The sequence below is a fragment of the Eschscholzia californica genome, unplaced genomic scaffold (assembly GCF_041429995.1).
Source record: "Eschscholzia californica isolate CP2 unplaced genomic scaffold, dmEscCali1.0.p SCAF_6, whole genome shotgun sequence".
Taxonomy (NCBI): domain Eukaryota; kingdom Viridiplantae; phylum Streptophyta; class Magnoliopsida; order Ranunculales; family Papaveraceae; genus Eschscholzia; species Eschscholzia californica.
Window position 1 is genome coordinate 3018028 of NW_028238483.1, and position 17595 is coordinate 3035622.

The 17595-nt window shown below is 35.8% G+C and overlaps 1 protein-coding gene and 2 long non-coding RNA genes across 3 annotated transcripts; 2 read left to right on the top strand and 1 right to left on the bottom strand.

The window, feature by feature from the left end:
* Window positions 1-467: 467 nt before the first annotated feature.
* LOC147530819 (uncharacterized) lies at window positions 468-1703 on the top strand. The gene has a single exon (XM_086647193.1). The coding sequence runs from the start codon at window positions 468-470 to the stop codon at window positions 1701-1703; it is 1236 nt and encodes a 411-aa protein (XP_086503319.1).
* A 1694-nt stretch (window positions 1704-3397) lies between these two features.
* On the bottom strand, window positions 3398-10562 carry LOC147530820 (uncharacterized). The gene is made up of 2 exons (XR_015228450.1): window positions 9785-10562; window positions 3398-3649 (listed from the first exon to the last, which is right to left on the bottom strand). It is a non-coding gene; the product is annotated as an uncharacterized LOC147530820 (long non-coding RNA).
* On the top strand, window positions 3831-6068 carry LOC147530821 (uncharacterized). Its single transcript, XR_015228451.1, has 2 exons — window positions 3831-3926; window positions 5365-6068. It is a non-coding gene; the product is annotated as an uncharacterized LOC147530821 (long non-coding RNA).
* Window positions 10563-17595: the final 7033 nt, after the last annotated feature.

Here is a 17595-nt window from a genome sequence, read left to right on the forward strand (position 1 = left end):
TTTAATGGTCAAATTATTTTGGGTAACAATATAAATTGTTCCTAATATTAGATGGTATTTTTCTTTTAAATTGGATGGTATTTTTTCTTGCAAGTTAGATTGTTACCAATAATCAAGCAAATACAAATAGACTTCTATATAATTCCTCCATTGACACAAATATTTTCACAAAAAAATTGTTGAAACTTGAAATTTTTTTGGAGGTAAATTTAGATCCAACTTAAATTTAAATTTTTTGGAGGTAAAATTTGGTTGAAACTTAAATTTTGTTTTTGAGAGTAAAATTAGATTTAATCAATCAAAAAGTATGCCGCCAAAACTTGATTTAGACAAAGAATACAAAAATTTGAGCTTTATATATGTCATGACTTTCATCTTCATACACAGTGTACCCTTTAGCTAGAGTAATTTTTTGTTTACCAAACTAGAAATTCAAGTCCATACTTTCTAAATCTCTTTAGTTCTCGATGTCCGATCTCCACTTGAATCCCTCTAACTTTGGTTCTAAGAAAAAAGTTTCAAATCAAGAACGTCAAAATATTCTAGATAACCTCTGGATAAGAAGTGATAATGATAAACTACGGAAAGGTACAATTAGTGAAACGACAACTTTATTTTCGCGCGATAGAAAAACCATACAACGAATTTGGAATCGTGCTCAAGAATGCATCGCTAAAGGAGAAATTGTTAACGTATCTCACCGATTTTCTAGGCGTGTTGGTCGAAAAAGAATTCAAATTGATCCCGCTAAAATTAAAGAGCTTCGTCCACAACGGCGCACAAATATTCGTTCCATGTCAAATGATTTGCATGTTTCGAAAGATACACTTCATAGACGAATAAAAGAAGGTATGCTTGTACCACACTCAAATGCTATAAAACCGTCTTGGACAAATGAAAACAAGAAAACAAGACTTCGGTTTTGTTTGTCGATGCTTGATCCAAATAGTCTTACTACCAATCCAGTTTTTCGCATTATGTACAACTATATCCATATTGATGAGAAATGGTTTTACATGACCAAAGAAACTCAAAAATACTACCTCCTCCACGGAGAAGAGGAACCGCATCGTACTTGTCAAAGTAAACGGTTTATTAGTAAGGTTATGTTTATTGCAGCTGTCGGTAGACCAAAAACTGATTTCGAAGGTAATGAACTATTTTCAGGAAAAATCGGAATTTTTCCATTGGTATGTAAAGTGCCGGCAAAGAAAAACAGTAAAAATCGTGTTGCCGGTACTTTAGAGACGAAACCAATAACATCTGTAAATAAAGATGTTATTCGATCTTTCTTGATCGAAAAAATTTTGCCAACAATAAAAGAAAAATGCCCGCTTGATAGTCTCTCGGATACCATTTATATTCAGCAAGATAATGCAAAACCTCACATTAGCCCAAATGATGTTAAGTTTCGCCAAGCCGTCTCAAACATTGGACTTGATATTCAATTGGGTTGCCAAGCACCAAATAGTCTGGGTTTGAACGTCTTAGATCTTGGATTTTTTCGAGCTAGTCAGTCATTACAACATCAAGAAGGACCCAAGAACATTGATGACTTGATTTGTGCAGTGGAGAAGTCATTCAACAACTTACCGTCAAAGATGCTCAATCGTAATTTTCTAACTATGGAACAATGTATGATCGAGATAATGAAAGTGCACGGGGGCAATAACTATAAGATCCCACACATGAGTAAAGGATAATTAGAAAACAATGGAAATCTTCCTTCTCAACTTGAATGTGACCGTGTTTTACTAGATAATGTCGTAGAATTTCTGCAGAATCAAGTTTGAAACAATGGTCTGACAAAGTTCTTACTTCCACGTATTTGTTAGTTAATTTTTAAACAATTGATGTCATTGTCTTTTAATTTGAATTGTTTGTGTCTTTTTAATTCGTGTATGTATTAATCGAATAAAATTAAAGAACAAAATATTCGTAGTAAAAAAAAAATTAAGTAAGTATTCTTAGTGAAGTAATTTTGATTTAGTTACCTTTTTGGTTGTTGGCCAATATATATTTGAGCACAAACGTTTAATATAGAGATAAAGGGTAATGTTGGAAATTTAATGAATTTTATATGATAAAAAGGGAAATGAGTCTCTTATTTTGAGACAAACCAAAAGGGAAACTGGGTCTCTTAATTTGAGACGGAGGGAGTATTTTAATATTATTTGTATTGTTTTATCCTTATTTTTTGCTGAAAGTTTCATAACATTAAATCACAGGGGTACCATTACAATACATATTAGACAGAAAATGAGGTACATGTTTCCAGAGTTTTGACCTATTTTTCCTCCTTGCCCATTTCGCCAGCTTGTCCGCTTGAATGTTTTGATTGCGATTTATTTTGTTAAACTTGACACTATTTAGTTTGTTCCTGATTTCCTTAATTTTCCGCATATGAACCATCGATTGTCATTGAATTTTATGCTTTGGGTTTTTCAGATGTTGTATCAGATAATTGTGACTTTCGATGATGATTTCTTTGTGATTATGATCATCCGCCCACGAGATGCCTTGTAGAATGGCTATAGCCTCACTATTTCTTGCTCGAGTTGTATTTACTTTTGCTTCCACGAATTTTGATTGAAAGTTATGAATAATCATACTGGTTCCAATAGTGGTATTAATATATGTAAAAGACGCATCCACATTTATTTTTATAAAAGGTAGATTAGGGGGTTGCCATTATCCAATTGTTGTAGTCAAAGGTTTCTTCTTAACACTAGTCATTTTTGGAAAAAAGCATAATAAATTTAATAATTGTGCTAATAGTGTTTATCGTGTGTTGGAAACTGTGATTACATCTTGCCTTCCATATATGTCGCATTATAATAACAAAGTGAATGTCATTTGAGGTGTAATCGGTTTGTGATGGGTCCTGCCAGGAAAGTATCCATTCGGATATGGACTGGATGATCCCTAAAAGGTCTACACCGCAAGTGCACGGTGGTCAAGTAGTAAAGCTCGGTAAGACCAGGATCGATCCTCAGAGACTAAGTCAAACCTATTCTAAAACTTAAAACTAGCATGATTTTTCAAATGATCTGGTTTTGGTGATGAAATAAAGTAGCTAAAGAAACTAATGTTACAAGAAAAACGATGGGGGAGAAACTTAAGATTTTAGACTCCACCACATAAAATCACCTTTAGCACAAATAGTTAACTAACTAATTCTCTTTTTCTATAACTCAAAATTCTAGATAATAAACTATCCGAATTTCGGAAGATGTTTTCGATAAAATCGGTTCTTAGATCATAAAATTGTAATTGTCTTATTTTGAAAAACAAATCTCTAAACTATTGTCTATCAATCAATAAGCATATATTATCAAAGAATGTAACCTAAGCATGATATATCAAATTTAAAAGTAGGCAATAAAAAGAAAACCAATTTAACAAACTAAAAGCAATTTAGACATTGAATTACAATTAAAGAATTAACCAAATAACAATATGTTTCTAAAGGTTCAAGAATGATCAGTTTCATCCTAATAACCTAGATGGAGAGTTAGCAATCCATATTCATCGATTAATCAAAGAAAGCATGAGGAGATTACAAAATTCAGATTACAAGAAAAGTAAGAAAGAGATATCACCAAATAATAGATTCCTTAATGTTGATGATGAACAAATGATGAAGAACCTGTTGGCAATTTGAACCATTGCCTTGGTTCAACCATTGCCTTGATTGAATTAAAATTAAAAGAGACACATCCCTAGGATCATGTCTCTCCATATAGATGTCTCTCCATGTAGTCACCATCATCTATATATACATAATCCAGATTTCATTTTAGAGATAGAAAAATCAATTAGTTTTCTGAGTTTAGAGTTTGCATTAGAAGTCTAAGAAGTTAAGAGAGTTCTCTACGTATTTGGTTCGAAGTTTCTTGAAGAACGAAGTGCTGCGCTTCAAGAAGGTAAGACTGTTTTATCCTGGGAGACGATTCGTATATACAACCCGGCTTAGCACCATTGCGGGACGAATAACGTCTTAAGGAGAGAGTATCCAATACTCGACTCGGTCATAAAACTTATACTTTATATTGTTGTTAATTTCGTAACATAACTTGTCGAACGGAATCATTATCGAATTGTGTATTCGAGAAGGACAATTAAACTAATTAATCCAACAATCTTAAGACGTTATTCTTTTTAACTTTCTCGAAATTCTGTTCGACAAATTAATTCCCTTATAATATGATGATGCCCGATGTTACTGTTATTTGCCTAAATAAATAAGTGTCTGTCATAGTTATGTTGTTTCCTGTTCTGGTTACTTATGCACCACTATTCCAGGGACGTTTTAATAGTTCTGAAGTATTGTTATTATAATTAAGATCAATAGTATAGAAACGACTTTAAAGAAAGACATGCCTGAAGTACACATGCAAGATTGTGTTCCCTCATCATCGTCATATGCCTATTTCAAATTGGTTGCACGTTGTCAAGAGGTTATGGTTCTTATACAGAACTACCATGAGCAACTTACCATAATAATAACCTAAGAATATTCTGTCTTTAGTACAGGGAATGAATAAGGACTTGACTGTTTAGTTTAAATATCCTATAAATCCTATTTCCGTAAGACATTGATCACATTCCTGTTATACATCTCAGAAAACTAACTAGACCCATGTAGTGGCAACCACATATTGGCAATATAATGTTATAAGTATGTCTACTACAGTATGTTGACTTTCTGACATCAAATGTTAAATTGATTTGGTTTATGTCAGCGCTTGTTGATGTAATTTCAAGTTTGAATTATATAATTTATCATTAGACTTACTTAAGTGATGTCTGACTATGTTGTTCAACTTAATGGGGTTATACCCAAGTACACCAATGCATGAAAAATTGGGTTTCTTATTTCCATAAGATATGAGTAGACAGTAGCAATGTTTGGGTAACAAGTGATTGCCAAAGTTACTGTCCAATTTAATTATTCATGTTACATTTGATTCTTTCCTTCATGAGGAGTCCAGAGAGTTCCATGAACTTTTAGTTATCAGTTTTTGTTAACATAGTAACATACTATCACATAAGAAACAATGAGACCAGGGCGGTGGCCACAATTTATTGGGTTTCAATTATAATGTTAGAAGTAGTATGTAGATTACACTTTATCGCGAAGGTGTCTTGATAACTTAGGTTCTCCTGTAACCATGTTTGAATTTACACAAAGTCGTCAATAATATGATATGCTATTTTATTGCTTTCTATATATGCATATAATTAGTTTTAACTAGTTAGTTTGAATTGAAACGAATATAATATATAACAGTGTGTTGAAATGCAATTACAATATTATATTGTGGGACTCTAATGAGGTCTGTTAAATTTTGTATTTAACAGACAAATGACAAGCAACATCAGAAACAAAATTCTTGTCCCTCCAACTCATGTTTCTCATGGGGAAAACCTTGATAAGGTTATTGACGTTGTTTTTCCTGGTAAAGGAAAATATCAAGGGAACTCTAAGAAGTTCAAAGAGGCTTGCTATAATTGTAACAAGAAAGGACATCTTGTCAAAGATTGCCGCTCCAAACTTTGGAAGAAAAATTACAAGAAAAAGACGGAAGACAAAGTGATAGATAATTTGTCTGGTGGTGTTAAAGAGATAAATTTTTGTGCCGTTATTTCTGAACCAAACTTGGTTAATAATCCAAGAGAATGGTGGGTAGACACTTGTGCCACTCATCATATTTGTTCAGATAAAGGATTATTCTCATCTTATAAAAAGGTGGAAGATGCCGAACCTTTGGTTATGGGAAATTCGACAACCTTTAAAGTTGAAGGCAATGGGACCGTTATACTAACAGTCACATCTGGCAATGAAGTAACTTTGAAAAATGTTCTTCATGTACCCGACATCCAAAAGAATTTAGTTTCCGGTTCTTTATTAAGTAAGAACGACTTTAAGCTTGTATTTGAATCGGGTAATTTTGTTCTTACTACTAATGGGATGTACGTGGGAAAAGATATTTAAGTGAAGGTCTATTCAAAATGAATGTAATGACTATTATTCCTAATATTAATAAAATTAATGATTCCGCTTATATTGTTGATTCTTGTATTAAGTGGCATGTGAGGTTAGGACATGTTAATTACGATTTAAGAAGATTAATTAACATGGACCTTATACCTAAATTCGACTTAAATCCCAATCATAAATGTGAAGTTTGTGTCAAATCAAAAATGACTAAGTCGTCTTTCCGTTCAGTTGAAAGAGACACAGAACCGTTAGAACTAATACATAGTGATATATGTGACTTAAAAACGGTTCAGACAAGAGGTGGGAAAAAATACTTCATCACATTTATAGATGATAGTACCAGATATTGTCATGTTTACTTATTAAGAAGTAAAGATGAAGCCGTAGAAAAATTTAAAATATATAAGAGTGAAGTTGAGAATCAACTCGATAAAAAGATCAAAACTTTACGAAGTGATAGAGGTGGTGAATATGAATCGCCATTTGCTGATATTTGTGCTGAAAGTGGTATTATCCATCAAACAACGGCTCCTTATTCGCCTCAGCAAAATGGAGTCGCTGAAAGGAAAAATCGAACTTTAAAAGAAATGATGAACGCATTACTTATAAGTTCAGGATTACCCCAAAATTTGTGGGGGGAAGCTTTGCTTTCAGCAAACTATATTTTGAACAAATTGCCTCATAAGAAAAAGGATAAAACTACTTATGAGTTATGGAAAGGAAAAAAGCCTTCTTATAAATACCTCAAAGTGTGGGGGTGTTTAGCAAAAGTGGCGATTCCTACCCCAAAGAAGGTCAAAATTGGACCAAAAACTATCGATTGTATTTTCATAGGATATGCACATAATAGTAGTGCATACAGATTTCTCATACATAAATCTGAAATTCAAGACTTACATGTTAATACGGTAATCGAATCAAGAAATGCTACATTTTTTGAGGACATATTTCCATGTAAATTAGACGATGAGAAAAGTTCCAAAAAGAGGAAATTTGAGTATATTAGTAACAATGAAAATACAAACCAAAATGATAAAGAGAATGTGGTTCAAGAACCACAAGCAGGAGAAAATAAAGAGGAACTCCGAAGAGGCAAGAGACAAAAAATTGCCAAAACATACGGTCCGGATTTCCTCACATATTTGTTAGAACAAGAACCGCAAACATACAAAGAAGCAATGTCTTCTCCTGAATCTCAATTTTGGAAAGAGGCCGTAAATAACGAAATTGAGTCTATCCTTCAGAACCATACATGGGAGTTAGTAGATCTTCCACCGGGGTGTAAACCATTGGGTTATAAATGGATTTTCAAGAGAAAATTAAAAACGGATGGTTCTATAGACAAGTACAAAGCGAGACTTGTCGTAAAAGGATTTAAACAAAAAGAAGGATTAGACTATTTTGATACATATTCTCCTGTTACGAGAATAACATCAATTCGGGTATTAATTGCTATAGCATCTCTATATAATTTAGAGATACATCAAATGGATGTTAAAACTGCTTTCTTGAATGGTGAATTAGAAGAAGAGATCTATATGGAACAACCGGAAGGGTTTATAGTACCCGGTCAAGAAAAGAAAGTTTGTAAATTAGTGAGGTCACTGTATGGGCTGAAACAAGCACCAAAACAGTGGCATGAGAAATTCGACAAAGCCATGTTGTCAAATGATTTTAGTATTAACGAGTGTGATAAATGTGTCTACACTAAATCTACTACCAACGGAGTTATAATTCTATGCTTGTATGTAGACGATATGTTAATAATGGGTAGCAATTTAGATATGATCAAATCTACGAAGGAAATGCTATCAAAAGTATTTGATATGAAAGATTTAGGTCAAGCAGTCTTAATTCTTGGAATCAAGATATGTCGAACTTCTAATGGAATAGTTTTATCTCAATCACATTATATTGAGAAAATTTTAGAGAAATTCAACAAAAATGATAATCAAGATGTAAAAACTCCAGTAGACCTTAGTCTACATCTAACTAAGAATACGGGTCATAGTACTAACCAATTAGAATATTCTCGGATAATTGGTAGTTTGATGTATCTAATGAATTGTACACGACCTGATATTGCATACTCAGTAAGTAAATTGAGTAGGTTTACGAGCAATCCAAATACAAGTCATTGGAGTGCTCTGATAAGAGTTCTTAGATATTTAAGATATACTAAGGAGTATGGGTTACATTTTACCAAATACCCTGCAGTTCTTGAAGGGTATACTGATGCAAATTGGATTTCAGATACAAACGATTCTAAATCCACAAGCGGTTATGTTTTTACCATAGGTGGTGCATCAGTTTCATGGAAGTCCTCAAAACAAACTTGCATAGCAAGATCAACCATGGAGTCAGAATTTATTGCTTTAGACAAAGCTGGAGAAGAAGCTGAATGGCTTCGTAATTTTCTAGAGGATATTCCAATTTGGCCAAAACCGGTGTCTGCTATTAAAATACATTGCGATAGTAAATCGGCAATTGGCAAGGCACATAATAAAATGTATAACGGAAAATCTCGACACATACGTCGAAGACATAATACCGTTAAACATTTGCTCTCAAGTGGAATTATAACAATTGATTATATAAAATCAAAGGATAACCTAGCGGATCCGTTTACAAAGGGGTTATCGAAAGAGCAAATGTACAAGTTATCAAGGGGAATGGGCTTAAAGCCTAAAGTAAATGAGTAGATCGCAATAGAAACCCAACCTAGTTGACTGGAGATCCCAAGATCTAGGTTCAAAAGGGACAACATAAATGTGAAATACTCGCCAGTAACACTGAAAGAGTCATTCTCTTACCCATTCCTAATTATCAGTGTTGCCTGTCAGGTGATAGGATAAGCGATGCTTTTAATGATGCCTATATTCTTGTGTAAACAAGTGGGGTACGTCAGGGTACTCTTCATAGGACATCACCTATGTGAGTGTAGAACTGATGCCGGTTCTATGAGAATGTCTTAAGGCGGAATTCTCTAAAGCACTCATGAATCCAGGAGTTGTCCAGGGCCGAAAAGGACACAACCAAAGAATCAAATATGTACGGAAGAAGTTGTGTGTTGGCTATTGTATCGACTTACTGCGAAAATTGAATAGTTCAAGACATCATGTTCACTAATCAATTAGTAAGTCCGATAGTCATACACTAAGGAAGGTTCAAAGCCAAAAGCCACCTCTCCTGATGCAACAACTTCCATATGAACTCTCTTAGTTTGTATGCATTGTCAGTTTGCATAGTCTTCATGTAGAATAAATTTTAATTCATGTGGGGGATTGTTGGCAATTTGAACCATTGCCTTGGTTCAACCATTGCCTTGATTGAATTAAAATTAAAAGAGACACATCCCTAGGATCATGTCTCTCCATATAGATGTCTCTCCATGTAGTCACCATCATCTATATATACATAATCCAGATTTCATTTTAGAGATAGAAAAATCAATTAGTTTTCTGAGTTTAGAGTTTGCATTAGAAGTCTAAGAAGTTAAGAGAGTTCTCTACGTATTTGGTTCGAAGTTTCTTGAAGAACGAAGTGCTGCGCTTCAAGAAGGTAAGACTGTTTTATCCTGGGAGACGATTCGTATATACAACCCGGCTTAGCACCATTGCGGGACGAATAACGTCTTAAGGAGAGAGTATCCAATACTCGACTCGGTCATAAAACTTATACTTTATATTGTTGTTAATTTCGTAACATAACTTGTCGAACGGAATCATTATCGAATTGTGTATTCGAGAAGGACAATTAAACTAATTAATCCAACAGAACCATCTCTGTTTACTACACTTCTCTTTGTCTCACTCCCTCTAATAACAATCTTTCTGAAAATTCAATGGCAATAATCTCTCTCTCTAACTCTATAGAAAATCAGAAAGGAAAGAAAAGAAAAATGGTTTTGTTTAACTCTCCCTTTCTCTACAGTTCTGATTTTCTCCTTTTCTTCTCTGAAATTGGCTATGTTCTTCTCATCCTCCCTCTCTCTAAAAGTATACCATGGAAGCTCTAGAGAGAAAAAGGACAGAGCACCCTCTTGTTCTAGCCGAGAGAAGGCTCCCTGTTAGTTTCTGTCCCCTAATGAGAAGATGCTCTATCTGTATTCTCACCTTTGGTTTTATAGAGAGATGATGAATAACCGAATCCACCTCTCTCTCTCTCTGATTCAATGAAATCTCCTTCTCTGTTTTCTGGTTTCACTACATAGAAGTAGTAGGAGATCAACGAAAGTAGTCGAATCATAGCTTCTTTCTCTCTAAAAATATTTCTTTTCACCTTCAGAGAAATCTTCAATCTCTTTATAGCACACTCAATCATCAATGCCCTCTTCTTCTGTCTTCAAAATATCTAACTTGATCTTCATCAGTCAACCAAATCTTTCAACACTTGCATATTTATTTCTCTCTCTCGAAAAATAACATTTCTGTAATTAGCTGAGCTTCTTTCCTTCCATGTTGAATGTTAGAGAATAGTAGGAAAAGAAATCCAAGATTCTTAACCAAATTAATGTGAAGATCTCTTCCCATTTCTTTCTCTAAAGTTTGCATTTTGTTATTTTAGAGGGAGAATAAAAGAAATAGATGGAAAAGAAACCTTCCTAAAAAAATGGGCATTAATCAGTGGTTGGCAATCGGGTGTCACGTGAACCACTCTCCCTCTCTCTCTCTCTTCCCTCTTTCTCTCTAGAAAGTAACCGTCCAAGAACTTCTTTTTTTCTCCGACGAAGGGTCCCAATCGGGTGTCACGTGAACCACTCTCCCTTTCTCTCTCTTCCCTCTTTCTCTCTAGAAAGTAACCGTCCAGGAACTTCCTTTTTTCTCCGGCGAAGGGAGGACCCTTCGCCGGATTCCTCTTTTTTTGTATCTAAATAAAGATTATTTGATTCCTCTCGTCCAACTTTGTCACTGGAATCCCTCTCTATATGGTGATTTAATAGGTAGTTTCTATATTATTTTCAATAGGAGATGTTTCATTAATCACCCACCCACACCAGATGCAGATGAACAAGATCGAAAAGAACAACAACACTAACATACTTTTCAGGAAATCATCAGCATCAAGGTTTCATTTTTCTCTTATTTTTTGAAGTTCAGTTGTTGTTCTTGATTATTAGACCCAATTTTTAGATATGGGTATTTGGGTGGTGAAAATTTTCAAGATTATTACTGTTGGCGGTGGTTTTATCCTTCTTCTTCTTCACCAATATTACTCTTACTCTATTTCTCTTCCTCTTGAGATCTTCATTTATATTTCAAAAACTAGGGTATTGTATATGGTTTCCAGTGAGGGATAGAATTCAGTGAGTAGACTTATACCGGTTCTGAAGATTACATACGGATTTGGTGGTGATTAATGATTATAATGGTGGCGGTTTATCGGTGATAACGAGGATTCTTCGGCGATGGTTGTCCGGCGACAATGGCGGTTTTCTGGCGACAAAGGCGGTTTGCCGGCGACATTGGTGGATTTCCGGCGATAGCCACGGGGATGTAATTAGATTTCTATGTAATATGTACAATAAATGTTATGTTTCTTTGTTGGTCTTTAGGGCTTTTTTTGTTGATCTTTAGGGCCTCTTTTGTTGGTCTTTAGGACCTTTTTGTTTTAGTTTTATTCAGGTTTGAGGGCTTTGATCATCGATCACTATTGGGAGTTTCTTCATCAACTTACAACTCTCTCTACCGATGTACCGAATACAGAGGCGCAAACCTGAGATTTGCACGCCGACGATTGACGGCGAGAAGAGAAGAAGGTGAAAGAAGCATCAGTTATTCAACTTCCTTTATGGGTTAGCGGTGTCTACCTAAAAGTAGCCCACTAGTTAGATCATACAGCTCTTGAGGCAATCCAAGTGGGCATAACTAGTCTTGTTTGTGTTGTTTCGGTTGTTTCTTTGTTCTTTTAAACTTCATGATGTAATTCTCATTAGCCTTTTGGCCTTTAAATGAAGTTTGATTTTCAAAAAAAAAAATCGGGTGTCACGTGAATGAGTAGTTGTGGTGCATTGCGGACTAGGGAAAATGAGATGAAACCGGCATTTGTCCTTCGGATTAGCAAACTAACCATCTTAGCCACTCGGATGTACGGGAATAAGTGTTGTACGTTACATAGTATCAAAGCTGTAATCTGCAGGCTACTGTGAAATGCGGCTACACGAATATGGTATCGCTCTCGACTACGAACGTCCCATGCAGTCATCCTTTTGGTCAACAATATTTGACCCAGACTTTGACCTGCTTTATCTTTCTCGTCCGGATTCTTATTCGACTTTCGTTTTCACTGTTGAATTCGCCTCCGACTCTACTTTTCATGTGAATACCAATATTGGCCAAAGCATTAGACCACCTTTATCTCCAAATGATGGAAACGCCCTTTTCCGTGTATTTCTCCCGTTTTTATCTATTTTTCGCGTTCAATTCTGTAGAAGTCACCTGGGCAAGAGAAACAAGTAATTCATCAGAGTAACTGCTCGAAATGGACTAACTAGACCAAGTTAAGAGATTCAGATGGGGCATTTTCATGTCTCATCACTGGATATTGGAGGATAAAATATTAAAGTGAAACCACACGCTTTTAGCAAAAAGACATTGAAATAAAGCATGCTCTATAGACTCGGTTTCAGTACACTTCAGGCATGTGTATAAATTTCCTATGAATTTACCGATACGTTTACGGACTGGGATGGCTCCCGAGCAACATTTCTAAAGAAAGAGATGAATACGTGGGATAATAGGGATAGACCAAACGAAGTTCCTGTTGATGGATTGGAGACGGTGATGATTCTGGATAAAACTAAGATGTTGATACATAGATTATACCGAAAAGTTTCCTAATTGAGTGAGAGTCCATTTCATCTAATCCGAGCCCTTATTCTGAATGGGAATAGTCTTAATCAAATTGCATTTAGGATCATCAAAGTTCTCGCTAAGGGTCTCCTCACACCACTGGTTATTATTAATAAGTTGAGAGACTGTAACGAGATTCGAATTCGTACGGTTACTAAGAGGGCCTTTAGTTCATAGTTGTGGCGGTAAGAAATCGCAGGTCAAGAAGTCAGCTGGACCAGGTCGTTGACCGGAAGTCGAACCTCCACCTGTTAATAATAATGCGGGCACCGACGACGTCTTTGGGCTTAACCTGTGACAAAAGAGACAAAACTCACGTGACCGTAAGGTCTTAGGCGACACCGGGATGGTGCCGGCCTAAGGGGGCTCCGACGGTCAAGTCAGTAAACTTGATAAATAATGAATAGAAATTATAAACCGGAGTTTGAGCTATGGAGTTAAATATGTTGCTTGAGCAAGACAGTCGTTGGGAGAAAAGGTGATATAGTCGAGTGTATGTCTGCCTTAGTTCTCTGGTCGTCGAGTGAAGTAAAGCGCTTGCACCCCTTAGTCGTGTGGAGAGAGAAATGGTCAGTCGCCTTCCTAGAGAAGGATCACTCGTCTTTCTTGAGCAGGTAATCGTCAAGAGGGAAAATGATCACTCATCTTCCTTGAGCAAGTGATCGTCAGGAGAGAGAATGATCACTCATCTTCCTTGAGCAGGTGATCGTTAGGAGAGAGAATGATCACCCGTCTTCCTTGAGCAGGTGTCAAGAGAGAGAATGATCACTCGTCCTCCTTGAGCAGGTGTTAGTTGAGTGCCGTGATTTGGATGATCGATGTGAGAGAGAAAATAGGTGGTTAAATGATTGTAAGTGAATTTGGATGTCGGGTCTTGTTATCCGTCGTTCAATGATTTAGTCGATTATCAGCTGATCCTTATATAGACTTTTGTGGTCAACTGTCCGTTTTGGTCAACCGTCACCTGGTGCGAGTTGTTGCCTTGAATGTGGTAACACATGGAGCTATTACCATGAATGGGGATATCGTAACTCTCATCCAACGGATATATTGGGGATATTGTCATCTTGAATGACGATAACGTCTCCCCAACGGATATATGAAGGGAAGTCAGCTGAGGAGAAGAGGACGGACCTCTTCTATCCCAAGTTGGACGTACTTTCTTATTTTGTTCTATCGAGGGGGTAAGGACAGACCTCTTTATCCAAAGCTGAATGTACTTCCGTACTTTGGCCTGCTGGTAAGGACGTACCTCTTTATCCAGAGTTGGGCGTACTTTCGTACTTTAACGTTGCTTCGAGATGCCTAAAGATAAATGGGTCGGGCCCATTAGCCATTAATTCGTGGGCTTGGTCACCATATTGGCCCATTAATCGTGGATGTTTTGGAGCGCTCCTTAATGACGGATTTTGGCCCATACAATAGTGTTTTCGGATTACTTTCCAGTTCCATGAATGACGCATTTTAGCAAGACCAGGAGTGTCAGACTGGTGGAAATATTTGGCTTTGGGAAATTTAACACAGATAGCCTCTGGTTCCGTCTTTAGCCTCCAAGCCAATTTACTAAGAAGGGTTGTGTTGTCTAGGTGAGGATGATGAATACCTAGTCCGCCTGACTTTTTAGGAAGACAGATATATGACCAGGCTTTGGTACATATACCTTTGGACTTTCCCCACCAGAAGGACTTTTCTAAAGTCGCAATGCTTTTGCTTATGCCTTTGGGAATGGTGAAGCATTGCATCTGGTATCAGGAACGACGAGGGCTACAACAGAGATAACTAATGTTCGATCAGCTTGGGAGGGAAACGAATGGTGCCATTTCGACAATTTCTACTTAATCTAATCCAAGAGGTTATTGAAAACCTTTGTTTTGTGCACCCCTATAAAAAGTTGCGCACCCAGGTATTGCTCGGAGGTGAACGCGTATCTACTTTGAGAGTTTTCATAATGATACATTATGAGTACGTAAAGTACTCCTTTTACGGACTTTATTTTATAGTCTTTACGTATTAATTTTGATGGAACAGATGAAGTTACATGGTTTTTGTAGAAAACTCTAAAAATTTCAAAGAAACTATTAATTAGAAGAAGTTGACCAAGATATATTTATGTGTTGGGTTGTGTGGAAGATTGATTGGGTCCAAAAAAAAAATTGAATGAAGGGCCACTTTGCAAGCAAAAGTTTTAGGAGATTATATTTGCATGCCTACAAAGTTAATGGACATTGAAATAAAAGAGTTACAACAAAGCACTGATGGGTCCCACTCTTTGGCAATTTAAACCTATACACCATGCAATTTACTAGAATTTGTGACGGTCCTGGCTATTACAAAGGAGCTGGTGGGGTGCTCATAGCAGAACTTTGACCGCCTCTAGCAACTGGAAGTGAGAAAGTCAGTGGCGGTATGTTGTAGCCGACCCTTATATTTGCAAAAGCTATTGGTTGTTATAGGATGGTGAGGACCAGCCTTCCGGGCTGCTAGTGATATTGTCCTCTTTGGCACACCTGGGCCTCACGGTTTTAAAAGGCCTCACTAGGGAAGGGTGCTTAACCTCTTAGGAGGAGCACCACACTCCTGTCTCCCACAAATGTGGGATTGCTTTACAACACACCCTCCCAAGACTACATCATAGTAGAGCGAATCGTGCTGATAACGTGTTATAGGATGGTGAGGACCAGCCTTCCGGGCTGCTAGTGATATTGTCCGCTTTGGCACACCTGGGCCTCACGGTTTTAAAAGGCCTCACTAGGGAAGGGTGCTTAACCTCTTGAGAGGAGCACCACACTCCTGTCTCCCACAAATGTGGGATTGCTTTACAACACACCCTCCCAAGACTACATCATAGTAGAGCGAATCGTGCTGATAACGTGTTATAGGATGGTGAGGACCAGCCTTCCGGACTGCTAGTGATATTGTCCGCTTTGGCACACCTGGGCCTCACGGTTTTAAAAGGCCTCACTAGGGAAGGGTGCTTAACCTCTTAAGAGGAGCACCACACTCCTGTCTCCCACAAATGTGGGATTGCTTTACAACATTGGTTTCTATTTTTTGAATTAGTTCCAATTGTTAATAGTTTCCAAATCCTACGTTACTTCATCATTATAAAAAGGGGTTTAACCCATACAATGAAAACACACCTCCACCACCAACATTGAGAGGAATCTTAGAGGATCAATACAAGAACAATATTAGCTTCTTTTGAGTGTCAATTTTGGGAGATTCAAGAGCTTCATCGAAGACAAGTTTTGGAGAAAGACGAGGGCTTCATCAAATATCAATTCGATTTTATCTTTCTCTCTTATCTTTTCTTGTACTTGTCTATTATTAATTGAACCATGTATTTAATATCCATGGGTTTCTAACTTTTCCACTAGGATAGAGGATGAAACCCTAACATGAGTATTTGAAATCTAATATCATATTTATTTTATTATCTCTTGTTAATGTGCTTAATGTTTCATAATTAATCGTAGTTCGGTTAGTCTAATAAACTAACAACTTGGATTTGAATTGCAATATATTTTAAGTGATGTGGGTTATGGGTTTTGATCATTGTTAAAGTGCTTAGTTGTCTTATTTTCCGAAAATTGAAGATTGATTTCTAATAATTTTTGAGTTATCAAAAGAGAGATAATAATTTGAATTAGATATTAGATTTGAATATGATTGTTAGTGGTGAATTCCAATATCCTAGATTTACCAACTTATAGTTTTTCATCACAACTTTATTTTATTTTCTAAGTTTCAATTTTTAGCTTTCCAAACATCTTCACAAAATCAACTATTTTCTTTCCTAGTTTATTAGTTAGTTTTAGGTTTAGACTTAATTCCGAACATATCCTCGTGGGATCGACTTCGTAATACAAACCATATTCACATACGGTTCGTGCATTTGCGAGTTTTAATTTAGTCTAGTTAGTCTATTATTTAGGTTCACTAGATTTCACATCAATACGCTTAAACTTCTGGTGAGAGTTCTTGGAGAAGAAGATGTTTGATTTAGCATAATTGATCATTTGACCCGAAACAGAGCAGAAGAGATTGAGGATTTTCTTAAGATTATGTATGTTATCTAAAGAATTTTTACCGAAGATAATGTTGTTGCGCTCAGCACGACAGGTGCAAGATTGTCGGGTCAGGATTATTAGTAGGGAAGCTATAAACTTCTCGTTAACATATTGTATTAATATTTAAAAATATGAATTTTTAGACTTTCATAGAAATTTAGATATTTGTAAACATTGATGGACAATTGGTAGGTATTCATTAAATTTAATATTTTAATTATAATATTATGTAGTAATAATAATATCATATAATAATAACAATATTATTATAGTAATAATAATAATATAATATTATAATTATTATTAATTTATAATAGTATTATATTATTATAAATAATCTAATTTTAATGATTTATTATATTCCTTATCAAAATGTTCACAAGTGTCTTCCATATTTTCAAATGCATTCTCTCTCCAACAACTCTTCAAATTTACACTAAAATGTCAATACAACCAACTTGGTTTGAAATGTCCGTGATTTCGTGTTCCAAACCAATAACAGAGACACTAGGAGACATCTGAAGTATCTTAAACGAATAATACAGACACCAGATGATATTTGAAGTGTCTCAAATAAATAACACAGACATTTTGAGATATTAAAAATGTCTCAAACGAATAATACAGATATTTCAGGACATTTGAAATGACCTAGACGAATAACACAAAA

Excerpts from the sequence above, each read along its gene's own strand:
- LOC147530819 (XM_086647193.1), top strand. The coding sequence starts at position 468 with ATGTCCGATCTCCACTTGAATCCCTCTAACTTTGGTTCTAAGAAAAAA.